Source organism: Manacus candei, unplaced genomic scaffold, assembly GCF_025592945.1.
Source record: "Manacus candei isolate 608988 ecotype Guabito, Panama unplaced genomic scaffold, ASM2559294v1 h1tg000005l, whole genome shotgun sequence".
NCBI classification, from domain to species: Eukaryota; Metazoa; Chordata; class Aves; order Passeriformes; family Pipridae; genus Manacus; species Manacus candei.
In genome coordinates, this window is record NW_026138053.1 from 27,301,401 (window position 1) to 27,314,941 (window position 13,541).

Here is a 13,541-nt window from a genome sequence, read left to right on the forward strand (position 1 = left end):
TGCTGAATGTTGGGTTGTGTGCTTACATGTAGAACAAATGGTTTAGCTTTCTGTGCCTGGAGAAAAAAGAAGGGACAATTTACTGTGTAAGTGGTAAGTAAATTAACCTGATTTGATCAGTAATTGTATCAAATTATTTATGAGTTTATTGTAGCTTTCAGGCAACTGCCACTGAAGCAGGTTGGATACCTGGCCTGTTTTCCATTGCAGGTACATGTCAACTTTGTATTCACACCCAGACTTTCCAGCAAAGGGCCCAAAAGAGATCAATGAAGAGCTGATGAACTCTGTGAGCCACAACCCCCTCCTGCTGCTCACTCCTCAGAAAGTCAAACGCTACATCGAAGCCCTGTGGAATAAGAAGAGTTCAGGGCAGCCTGTCACCTTCACGGATATCTTTGGAATGCTGATAGGGGAAACACTTATCCATGATGTGAGTTCTGGGCTTTTCTTATCACTGTTAGGGTTGTGAAATTATTGCAGAGTAACCACTGTTACTGCTTTTTTTTAAAATGACCTTGGTAACGTTTGGCAAAACGTGTTTAACAATAGGAATATTTAAAGTTATAGCCAGACAGATACTGGATAAGACACTTGTAAAATGCTTTCCTTGCTCTGGGGGATGAACTCGACCTCTGAGTACTTACAGCAAGCTCTTGACATTGTGTATCAACATTAAAATTCCTGCTCAAACCATTTCAACAAAATTTACAATGTGGTGTGACCTCTTCATGCACAGTTTGCTATAAGAAAAGCAGCATTTGCTTAACAAAGTACTAATTTCAAGGTGAACAATCCACATCTCTGTCTATTTTTATGTGTTTTTTCTGAGAAAAGAGACAACAGGAGAGCTTTATACTGTTGTATTTTGTTATTCAGCAATCCTGCTTGGGTCAGTTAGGGTTGGACAGTCCTGGCTAGATCAGGCACACAAAATGCAAGTCCAAATGTGTCAGGTGAGCAGCAGTTGGATGTGATCTTATGGCAAGATTGAAATGTATAAGTGGAGTCACAGATGTGTTTTATACACTTGTGTCTTTCATGAATATAAATTGTTATTAGGCTTTAAACAGTTAAAATACTGAAAAACAGGCAACACAGCTCTTAGTAACAGATATACAGAATTCTGATGCTGAAGGGATCTTGATGATGGTGTGAGGTTGGTTAGATGTCCCTGTTTACTAAGGGATTAAATAAAAACCCAGATGTTGCTTTGTACAACAATTCTGTTTGCTTTTTGGCCATGTTATTTTGGCTTCTATAATGTGTCCTTCTTTGATCTTCCTCCCGTGTCCTCTCCCACTCTTTCCTTCCTGAATTGTGCAGCTAAAAGATGTTCAGGCAAGTTATTTCCTTGTACCAATTCTTCTGTTTTTCCTAGAAGTAACTGAGTTTGTCCATTTTTCTTCTCAAATTTCAGAGAAAGGAGGAGTCTCCCAAGTCTTCATATAAATGTAAAAATAGAAATATGTTTATGTAAACATCTAATATATAAATATAGTTTAGATAATATATATTCTATATATTATATATTATATATATATATATATATATATATATTTTCTATATTTTCTATATATATTTTCTATATTTTCTATATATATTTTCTATATTTTCTATATATATTTTCTATATTTTCTATATATATTTTCTATATTTTCTATATATATTTTCTATATTTTCTATATATATTTTCTATATTTTCTATATATATTTTCTATATTTTCTATATATATTTTCTATATTTTCTATATATATTTTCTATATTTTCTATATATATTTTCTATATTTTCTATATATATTTTCTATATTTTCTATATTTTCTATATTTTCTATATTTTCTATATTTTCTATATTTTCTATATTTTCTATATTTTCTATATTTTCTATATTTTCTATATTTTCTATATTTTATATATTTTCTATATTTTCTATATTTTCTATATTTATTTTGTATATTTTCTATATTCTGTATATTTTCTATATTCTATAAATTTTATATATCCTACATTTTATATATTTATCTAGAATATATATAAATATATAATATAATTATACTATATTTATAAATAGGCTATATTTATAGATATATTACATATATATACTGATATATATATTAAATAAATAAATAAATAGATAGATAGATAAATAAACAAATAAATAAATAAATAGATAAATGCCTTCATAGGATCTATTTGGAAGTGATCTTTCTTTCCTGCAGAGAATGGACACCACTTTGAGCAACATGAAAGAGAAAACCAATAATGCCCAGTGTGCTCTGCCACTCTTTACGTGTCTCCATGTGAAACCAGACGTGTCAGAGCTGATGTTTGCAGGTATGGCTCCTTTCATTTCTCTATCATTCTTGGATTTGGAGACTTGTTTGTAGACCATTTTGGAAAATCATTGTTTTTTTAACCTGAAAATAAGTCTGACACCGTAACAGCCCTGAGAAGTGGGAAGTGGTGGCCAGGTTTTGTTCTCTATATGTTAAAAAAGTGATTTCCTAGCAGTTGCAAAGAATATTCCTTCCCCTTGAAGGAGCTGAGCAGGAGTCAGGATAAAAAGGAATCTGGTGTCTCCAACAGGGAAAAACTGCTTAACATTAATGTATCAAAAACCTTAAGGGAAATGTCTTCAGGCATACAGGATTATTCCCCTTTCTAAGAAGGGTGAAAAGGAACACTTAGACTTGATGATCTTAGAAGTCTTTCCCAACCTGAGTGATGCTGTGATTGAAATGGAACAAACAATTTAGATATATTGCCTATTTTTTACCTCTTGCCCAGTGTCAACTGCTGTTGGTGATGCAGGAGTGGCTTTTGCTCCTATTTAATCCACGGGTTTTAATCCCATCTAGAAACCCCAGTTGAGAGTGGGTCCAGTTGTACAAGATGCTACACAAAGGATGTGTCTGTCTATATATAATTCTGTACAGGACTGAGAAGGGAAATACCAAGTGGTTTGCCCAAGTCATTATAAGTCATTGTGTCTCCTAAAATGATTATTAGGAACAGTTGCTCTCAAAGCTTTGGTTGTAATGGAAAATGAGGTGTAAATTAGGCTAAATTTGTCATGGGAAAATGTCTTTAACTTTCCTACTTAAGAAGCTGATACCTTTTTGTTGGAAAATAGAAGTATATTGAGTTTTAGATGAGCTACTGTTTTTCTACATTACTTATTTACTGCTTTAAAAACATCTTTAGTTAAGAATGACTTTGTCTAAGCAAGACCAGAAGCACCTGAAGGCCTTACTTTGGTCTAGAAAAGGTGTTGCCTCTGGCAGTGGATCTTGGGTTTGCTTTTTTGGGTTGTCATCTATATCATTCTGTAGGGTGCTGGATTTTATTGTTTCTATTTTAGGCTTTTTCCCCCTCTTATAGAACTGAACAGTTTTTCCTGATGTGAAAGATACAGTAAGTTTTGAGCAGAAATATTTATTTTACACTTGCTTATTTACTTGATTATGGTTGGAGGCAAGACCTTCCCTGTTGAAATGTGTTAATTATGTCAGATAACAAGATCTCCTGTTTCCCTCACCAAGAGCATTTGGGACCCCATGTGGTGTGGCCTACCCAGAACTGCACTCACCATTTTAACTGAACAAAATTAGAGTAATTAGTTAAAGACAGCTCTTTACTTTAATTATGAGAGCTTCTGTAATGATAAAAAAAATTACCTGAAGACACTGGTATCCAGGGTTAAAGAGGGAGTGGAATTTAATGTTTGGTTTGGATTTCGGGGGTTTGTTCTTGACAGTCATTACAAGGTGGACTCTCAAAGATTAAATTAATTCTAATTCTCCATTCAGCTCTGTTACCCCCTGGTTCTGAATATCTAAATATTGGCCCATTCATGTTTATACAGCTCAAGGGAAGTACTGTGCCATTCCTGGACTGGGTCTTCAAAGGAATTCCCTTCTGCTCCAGCGAGTGTGAAGATTTGGGGCTGGTTTATTGAATATGAAATATTCCATATTTTTCTTGAGCTCTGTTCAATAAAAAAGGATTTAAAAAATATTTTTGGCAGTGTTAGAATTCATAAGTTTATCAGCTTTGCCTTTGCATTTTAGATTTCACCATAAACTTTAGGTTTGGGTGGAATCCAAATACCTCTCCTAGAATATTTCACAACTTCTGTGATACTCAATCATTTTTCTGCCACTTTTATCCCTGCTTTTCACATTTTTGATAGAATCACACTGAAAGAAAAGAAACTTGGCCCTCAGACCCACGTTACACTTGGTGTGGCAGGGAATGATGGTGAGGCTTGAGATGGAAACCAGATGTCATTGTGTTTTTCTCACTCGTGATCACTCCTTTAATGCTTCTGGTTTTACAGCCTCATTTTTTTTTCACCAGGTTGATTGTGATAACAGAAAGCGAGACTGAGAATTCCTTCCCTGTTGAGACATCACTGTCCTGCATTTGAAATCAACATTTTGGCTTCTTCAAAGCCTTCCTGTTGATTATTTAGCTTCTCAGTTCACTACAGTTTCTTTGCTTGCACAGAGGTTTCATTCATTTCTGTGTTTTCCTTCTCATTTCTATTCAGGTTGAGATTGCTGACTAAGGCCAATTTTGTTTCTGATTTTCTGCAGACTGGGTGGAATTCAGTCCCTATGAGATTGGTATGGCCAAATATGGCACTTTTATGTCTCCTGATTTGTTTGGCAGCAAGTTTTTCATGGGGACAGTGGTGAAGAAGTACAATGAAAATCCCTTGCATTTCCTCATGGGTGAGTATGTGACAGAAAGAGGCTTAAAAATAAAAATAATTTCAGTAGTTCATGGACAAGGGCTTTTAAATGCAGTCACACAAAGTGTGAAGAGATTAATTGGAAAGATTTCACAGACATGGATTGGCATTTCTTGTTTCTTTGTTTCTTGTTTTGTTTCTGGTTTGGACATCTGAGCATGTTCCAAAATCAGAGGTGTGTTCAGAGAGCAACCAACTGCTTAAATAGATTATTAAAATATGTTTGTTTTTTTTTTTCTTCTACTGACCTCCATTCATTATTTATTTCCCTTTTCCAGGTGTTTGGGGCAGTGCATTTTCCATATTATTTAACAGAGTGCTGGGTGTCTCCAACTCTCAGAATAAAGGTCCCACCATGGAAGAAGAATTAGGTAATATTAGTAAATAATTCTGCTGTGCAAAGCAATTACTGCCAGGATTCAGTGCAGTCTCCCTCTGTGGGAGGATGGCACTGCTGGGAGTCATTTAATTAATTACCTTTAATTGCTGACCTTGCAAGATGCTGCAGAGGTAGGGAAGGAGGGTTAGGAGTGTTCTTTTCTTCCTTTCACTTTTGTTTCTGCTCAGTGATGCTGCATTACATACACATATCCAGCTCTCCACAGGAAGTTCTTAGAATCCAACTCCTCTTTTTAAGTTATGCTGATTTTTGGAGATCAGAAGCTGACAAGGACTTAATAGTCACTTATGTAGTCTCTTGACACTGCACTGTTTAATCAAGGGATTACTAAAATAGTCCTAAATTTTATCATCTCTGGATTGTTAATGTTCCATTCTGCCCACAGCCTCCTGGTATCTGATTTAGTGATTTTGGTTTCATTCCACACACAAATGGTATGATGACTGGAAGGAAAGAATTTTAGCTTGGTTTAGATGGACTTTATTGTGTTTTATTCGAGAATGTAGGTAATGGTGAAAGGTTTTTACACTTCTGTTTCCCATTCAGAGGGCAGCATTACAAGGAAGGGCCTGGCCAATAAATAAATTGTACTTGGCAGCCAGATTTTTCTGAAGAGGAAGAAAAGAAAATGGATATTGAGATGATTTATAAAAAAAACCAAACCAGAGAAACCAACCCAACAAAAAGCCCACACTTGTCCCTTGGGTGTCTGTGTCTCCTAATTGATGGAATTCAGCTGTTTGATAACCTTCCTTATTTATGGATGAAAATGAGACCTCTGGGTTCCTATTTGTGATGAGTGTTAACACCTGCTCCTGGAGGATCCCTGTCCATAAATGTGATCATGGAAAAGTGTGTTCCTGCTTTTTAAAGATATCGAGAGACAGAATGTTACCTGTCATCTCTGACTCATTTCACATCTCAGCTTAAAAACACCCTGGGAAGTGGGATCAGCTCTGAAAATATTAAGGTGGCTTCAACCCCAGAGCTGAAGATGTCCCAGTGACACCTTGGGACCACCAAAGTGAAGGCCAGAATTCCAGGGGACATCAGAAGAGCTGGTGCTGCCCACAGGATGATGTGTAAATCACACCTGGGAGGGTAAACAGTGAATTTTCCATGGGGGTTGCTGTAAAGAGATGATTTGATATCCACAAAAATGCATTTGTTGGCTTTGTTAGCCTCCACTTCTGGTCAGGGATTTTTGTTTTGACCTGTCTCCTCTGCCGTGGCTCAGGAATTTTTGGGTATGTGTCCATTGAGGGTGTTTTTGAATAGTCATTGAGGACCCACTGAGTGCTGACAAGTAAAATTAGTGAAGGAAAAATGTAATGACTCAGCTTTTGTGATTTTTATGGGGATTTTTGGAGTGTGGGATGTAAATCTAAGGGGGCATAACCCTCTTTAGAAAATAATTTCAAGTGCTGGTCATCTGTATCCAGTATTCATTCCCAAGCATAATGAAGCTGTGGGTTTATACACCTGATATTACAGTGACTCTGTCTTCAATTTTCTCTCCCACCTTAGAGGAATTAAATTTAGACTTAGCAAAAAAGTGCAACATGTAATTGTCATTGCTTTAATACTGCACTGGGTAGAAATTACAACCTGTATTGGAATTTGCAGCCCAAAGAATGGGAACGCCACCAGCATCTACTTATCCTTCTGTGAGAGGAAAAAAAAAGATGTTATTTTATTTTATTTTCACTTTTTAATGGAAAAAATCAAGTAGTTGATAATACTTTCATTGGGAAACAACCCACATTCAGTTTATTTTAACTGGCCTCAAGTGGTTGGACTTAATGATCTTGGAGTTCTTCTCCAACCTTAATGATTCTCTGACATTTCTATTAGAGATGATTCCTAACATACGTTTTACTTGGGGAAAAAAGGGGTTTAGTCTTCAAAAGTCTTCCCCTGGATACATTTTCCTCACTGGAATTCAGTGCCTGGCTCCAGTCTCTGTAGGATAAAAGCTTCCAAGATGAGGCCACTCCTAAAACATTGGGAATCTACTGTATTTCAAGAAAGGCTGCCCTCCACAGTTAATGAAAATTATAAAATTGCCAATCTAAAATCCATTCTCACCTGATTTCACCTCCCCTGCAAAGCTGACCTGGGGAGTGGAATGTGCTGCTGTGTCAGTGTTCATTTTGCCTTTGAAAAACAAATATAAACCTCCCGAAATGCAGATTTTTGCCAGGGAAGTTCACTCGTTTTTGGCTTCGTTTCTCTCACTTGATGTTCTGAGATGCAAACCATGTTTTCTACCTGTTTAACTGCACTGCCTTTATTTTTCACACACACTCCAACAAAACTTTCATATTATTTTGGCTTTTGTTCTCCCAGTGTTTTTAAGGGTACCCATTCATATGTGTATGAATGATGTTAAGCATTCCTCCTTTTTTAAAAAAAAAAAGCAGATACTTAACAGAGATTAGTATTTTCTTCCTAGTTCACTAGGAATTATTGAGAGGACAGAAGCTAAACATCTAACTTTTAATCACAGGGAATGAAGTGTGTCAGACATGTGGTGCAGAGGGGGGTGAGAGGTACTGCTTTGGGATTACATTTTGCTTTCTCAGCCCCAAAATTGGGGGCTAAAGCCAATATCTGCTGCTCTAATGTCCACAGCAGATCCAGTCTTTTCAGCTGTATGTTCTATTGCAAAAACTGGGCCAGTTTTGTGACTCAGATTGCTGTGAAATTCTGAGCTGTTTTGAGAGTTAAAGCCCAGCAGTTTAAAGGGATTTTATATTTCTTTTAACAGAAAATATCAGGCTCAAGCACCTCGTAAGCAATGACAGCTCAGACAGTGAAGATGAATCACAGCATCCAAAAGGTAAGGAAATGATCAGTTTTCATTTCCTGATTTCCTTTTTTTTCTGCAGCTTCTGTATAGCCCAGCAGGGCTTCCCAGAGCTCTGGAGTTCCACATCCACCCCAAAATGTGGTTTGCTGAGCCAGTGAGCTCCAGAGGTGTGTTCCCAGCAAGCAGCTGAGCTCAGAGCCACGTTGGAATTGTCACCAGCCCAGCAAACTGAAACTTTCCATTGTTTTCAAGGGTTTCTTGATCAAACACTCACCTGAGAATGGTTTAATTTGTGGTTCCAGCATTCACAGGTGTCTTCTAGCACCTGTAGAAATGACATCTGATACAGGAAATTCCCAGAGCTTGGCTCAGTGTTTGTAACAGTGCCCAAATCCAGCTTCCCAGGACAGGCACAACCACAAAGGGAGTGTTGGGAGTGGGAAGAAAAGATCTGATTGAAAACTATCTTGAAGTATCTAAACCACCTGGGGATTTCTGTGGTTTTAGTCAGGGACTCAGCCTAGTAATGCTTTCTGATGATGTTTTTGGGGCCAACAATGATTTTCAACTGAAAAAACCCCTGGTTATAATTTTAACAACCAAAACAAAGATGGGAATGCAGCTGTTCGTGATTTCAGGATCTACAGGAAGAAAAGAAAATCCTTTGTCATGAGACAGGGAATTATGTCACTACCTCAGTTCCATGATTACTTCTTCAGTTCCCCCTATGTGTAAAATAATTTTGTAGGTGGTACCACATCTTGTGTTTATTTGTGGGTTTCCTGTTTAATCATTACAGCCAGCACCAAACACTCCATTTCCCTCATAGTTTGTAGCCATAGTGAACTACCTACAAATCTGTGACTGCAAACACTTGGCAATCCCTCTCACTTCCATAGAATGTTGTACAGATACTGAACCTCTTCACTTTATGGTGCTCGTTTTCTCCCTGCTAATATAAAAAATTAGCTCCATTAAGGCATGGATTAAAGAGGCACATTTAAAAGCTGGATTTAAAGTATCAAGCTGGAGCCTGAATTATCTTCTTATGCAAAACACCCCAAAAATTTAAGTTTTGACAGTTTATGAATGCAAGGTGGTGTCAATCCAGGTAATTTTTACTGTGAGCTCTAGCTGCAGACATACAAGTCTGATTGCTTCATTGTGCTCTTCAGTTAATTAAAACCAGATATTAATTGTAGTCTGCAGTTTACCGTAAGTGTATTTTCAGATATTTTAGAATTCCTGTGCTAATTATTTTTAATTTTAATTATTTTAGTGTTTCCATGCATTCTTTCATGCCTTCTGAAGGAAAAAGGGGTTTCTGGGTACCATCAAAGGGTGGAGAAGGCTGTCAATGCACATCCAGAAGAATTTAGGTCTACACAGAGCACAGATTTTGGCAACTCAGATCTGTCTGTCCCTGAGCCCAGGAGAGTTGCATTCTGAGTGCTAGCACAGAGAAAGCCTCGTTGCCCTCAACCAGACAGGTCATCTAAGAAGTTCCCAGTGTATTTTCCTGAGGGACACATCCACACTATTACACTGCAGATGGACAGTTGAGGCTGGATTCTCTCTGTTGCTCTGAAATGGTTGCAGCAAAGCTCCCTCCCTGAGCCCACAGCTCGCTGAAAGGATGCTGTGACATTGTTTTTCCAGGTCCTTTGCTTTAGCAGTGTTGTGCTCCCCCTGGCTGGGGTGTTGTGCTCCCCCTGGCTGGGGTGTTGTGCTCCCCTTGGCTGGGGTGTTGTGCTCCCCCTGGCTGGGGTGTCGTGCTCATCCTGTGGGGTGTTGTGCTCCCCCTGGCTGGGGTGTTGTGCTCCCCCTGGCTGGGGTGTTGTGCTCCCCCTGGCCGGGGTGTTGTGCTCCCCCTGGCCGGGGTGTTGTGCTCCCCCTGGCCGGGGTGTTGTGCTCCCCCTGGCTGGGGTGTTGTGCTCACCCTGGCTGGGGTGTTGTCCTTGCCCCTGCAGGCACCGGCAGCGCCGAGGCCCGGCCGGAGCAGCAGGAGAGCAGCCAGGAGAGCTGGGTGCAGCGCATGCTCATGGCCCTGGTGGGGGACAGTGCCCTCTTCAACACCCGGGAGGGCCGTGCTGGCAAGGTGCACAACTTCATGCTGGGGCTGAACCTCAACAGCTGCTACCCCCTGTCCCCCCTGGCAGAGCTGCTCACCCAGGAGTCCGTGGAGGAGGACGAGCTCGACGCGGCCGTTGCAGGTCAGTTCACAGACAATGCTGGGTGTTCACACCAGGAGGTTTATAAAAGCCTGTACTGGGAGCAGGAGAATGTTCCTGTGAGGATTGACCGACAGCAGAGGTTGTGAGGTGATTGGGGGGCTCAAAGGGCACCATGCAGTGACTTGTGTCTACTGCCTCCCTCCCCTGTCCCCAACCAGTCCCTTCTGGAGGGACAGTGGCTCTCTGTTTGGAGAGAATTGCTGGCAGAGGTGACCAAATTGCTTTTGTGTAGGGTGCCCTTCGTTACATCCACTTTCTCACTCTCTTGGCCTTCTCCAAAGGGTGTCCTGTGTTGTTCCGTGTCTCTTATTGATGAGATAAAACTTTTCCTTGTTCTCCTACAGGGTTTCCCTGTTGCCACAATTTTGTAGCTGTCTTCTGAAATATCTCTGGGGGCAACACACTGCTGCACTTGTAGAATCATAAAATCCCCTGAGCTGGAAGGGACCCACAGGACCATCCAGTCCAACTCCTGGCCCTGCACAGACACCCCAACAATCCCCCCCGTTCCTGAGAGCTCCTGGAGCTCTGGCAGCCTTGGGGCTGTGCCCACTGCCCTGGGGAGCCTGGGCAGTGCCCAACCACCCTCTGGGGGAAGAACCTTCTCCTGAGATCCAACCTAAACCTCCCCTGACACAACCTGTAGATCCTTGCTTTGCTGGCACCATGTTCTTCCCAGTGTGGATGCACCTGACCAGCCACTCACATTTCTGTGTGACTGATGTGCAGATGTTTCATGTTGGCTTAAGCAGGAATGCAGATGGAAGAGAAGAATTTCAGAAAAATATTAATTTGCCATAGGAGTTCAAAGTCTTCCCCCACTCCACAGGTTATGTGGTGTTTGGGACAGTAGCTGTGAAGAATTAGGGATCGTGTTTGATTCGGATTTTGAAGCTTTGCTGTGCAGTGTTCACTGCAGCCTTCTCAGTGACAATCAATTAGTTTCCTAGTATTTTTATGACACTGTTGTGTTCACTGGAGCTGTTCAGGGCCAGGCTGGGCTAGTGGAAGGTGTCCCTGGCCATGGCAGGGGATGGAATGAGATGATCTTTAAGGTCCCTTCCAACTCAAACCATTCCGTGATTGTGTTCCATCAAACCGAGGAGCTGCAGCTCTCTGAAGGTCGTGTTCCTTCCGTGCTCTAGCACCACAGCTCTCCCACCCATCCCCAGTAACAATAGTCATCACTTCAGCCCTTATTTTCTGCTCAGAGGTTGTCCCAACTGCTCCTTCTGCAGCAGTAAATACCAGATGTCATTTACAAGCTCAAGTAGCAGCCGCGCTCTGATGTGTATTTGTTAATGTAACAAATCCCTCCGAGTGGCTGGATAGTCATTTCCATCTGGACTCCACTTTCTAAATATTTTCATCATCTCAGAGATGTTTACAACTGGGTAGTCTTAATATTTATAGTAATTGTAAAAGAGGCAGGAAAGCGGGTGGGAAATTTTATGGTTGGAAAAAATGACAGTCGATGAGAATTTTGCATAATTAAGACATGTGGATAATGTTCAGAATCAACTATTGACTTCCTGGGGCTTAATTTCAATGGAAATAAAATTCTGGGTTGACAAAACAAGCCTTCACCTCTGAGACAATTAGTTTGGAGGGCCTGAAACTTCTTGGGGTTAAAATGTGTGGGAAAAGTTTCACATAAGAGCAGTTGTTTTAGTGTCAGCTGAAGACACAAATCTGACAGCTACGAGTAGCTGCAATACTATAGTCAAGAATAGTTAAAAACCCCTTGAAGCTTCAGCAGTTACTGTAAAATTTAATCATTCAGTGGTGTGATAAGTGTATCTGCACTTTAATGCTGTGAATTTTCCTTGCAAGTGCTGAGGAGCCCAGAGGAGCAGATAGAAAGGAAATAGATAGATAGAAAGGAAACTTTGGTGTAAATTTAAAATACTTCTATTACCAAGGCACTGGATGCATTTAAGCTTTGCATATTTATTCTACCACTGGCAGTTTACCTGTCAGCTTGAGTACAGAGAGAAGTCTGTAATGCTTTAGGACTGACTTTCCTTTATTACCAGACATTCCAAAGGAGAAATAAGTGACTCAAAAAGGATATAAATAATACTTTACGTCTCCAGTTGTGCCAGACCTTCCCAGAGGATGAACTGTGGCTGGCCTAAGCTGATGTTACAGTCATTCCTGAGATTGAATTTAGGGGCTGCAGTGCCTGCAGCAGAAATCCCAGCTGCTTGGTCTGGAAGTGAAACCCTTGGATTTGCTTTTCTGTAGATTCTATTTATGCTGAATGTTTCCTTATTTCATCTCAAATGCACTTCAAAGCTTTGCACCCCCCTTCAATGATTTCATTGTGAGCTCAGAGTTTATTCTGCTTCTTTACTTGATGTTACAACACACCAAAGTGACTTGAGAAAATGCCACGTGAAAACAAAAGGGAAAAATAACCCCTGATCTCTGCTCCTTTATTTCAGTGTTTATGGAAACTGTTATGGCAGATGCACGTCAGAAGCAAATGCCCTTTTCATCTCCCATATTTCCACTGGAGCTGCTGTTTGGGACAAATTTGGTCTCTAGAACATGGCCTCTCTTTTTATTTCCAAACAGTTCTTATTATCTGTCTCTGCATGAGATAAACTCATAAGTTAAATTTCTCCTATAATCACTAAAGCCAATCTGTGGTCATTATAAATTTATTGATGATGTTAAATTAGATATTGGGAGGAAACTCTTCCCTGTGAGGGTGGGGAGGCCCTGGCACAGGTTGCCCAGAGAAGCTGTGGCTGCCCCTGGATCCCTGGAAGTGTCCAAGGCCAATTTTTGTAAAGTAAGAAAAGGCAAAACATGAACAAAAATGTTTCCACAATTTTTAGAAATTCTATAGAGAACGAGGATTTAATTACTTTTGAAATGTCTTTAAACAAGAAGAGGAAATCAAAACTTCTCTACTTATGCTAAAAGGAAATGTATTAAGTGTATTTTTACCATTTTTTTAATTATGGTGAATTTGATAAGTACTAATTTATTTTCATAGATTTATGCTAAGTCATTATTATGAAATACATCTGGTTCTAAAATAGGGCTATAAACACAGCCCTTTTGCAATAGGCAGTGATTTAAAAGTGTTCTCTCCCTTAGAAATCAAGGCAAATAGTAGAACAATGGGGCCTCATTTCTTAGAAAAGTGTCCTCTAATAAATAACAACAGAGATAAAAAGTGAAAGCATCTCTTGTGAGATTTTTTTTGCTGCTCGTAGCAGTAAATTTTTCTCACGGATCCTAAAGTGATAGGAATAAGAGTTTGAATTATTTTGGATGGATTTTCTTCACTTTAAAATGTCTTCTTTTTTCCCGATTACTTCTG

The 13,541-nt window shown here is 39.7% G+C and overlaps 1 protein-coding gene across 2 annotated transcripts in view; it reads left to right on the forward strand.

The window, feature by feature from the left end:
* PLA2G4A (phospholipase A2 group IVA) overlaps window positions 1-13,541 on the forward strand; it is a 75,913-nt gene that overhangs the window by 54,901 nt on the left and 7,471 nt on the right. For both annotated transcript variants that reach the window (XM_051794134.1, XM_051794144.1), the window contains exons 10-15: window positions 211-433; window positions 2,222-2,336; window positions 4,601-4,738; window positions 5,037-5,129; window positions 7,929-8,000; window positions 9,941-10,183. In XM_051794134.1, the coding sequence (XP_051650094.1) occupies window positions 211-433; window positions 2,222-2,336; window positions 4,601-4,738; window positions 5,037-5,129; window positions 7,929-8,000; window positions 9,941-10,183 (884 nt within the window). The remainder of the gene's footprint in view (window positions 1-210; window positions 434-2,221; window positions 2,337-4,600; window positions 4,739-5,036; window positions 5,130-7,928; window positions 8,001-9,940; window positions 10,184-13,541) is intronic.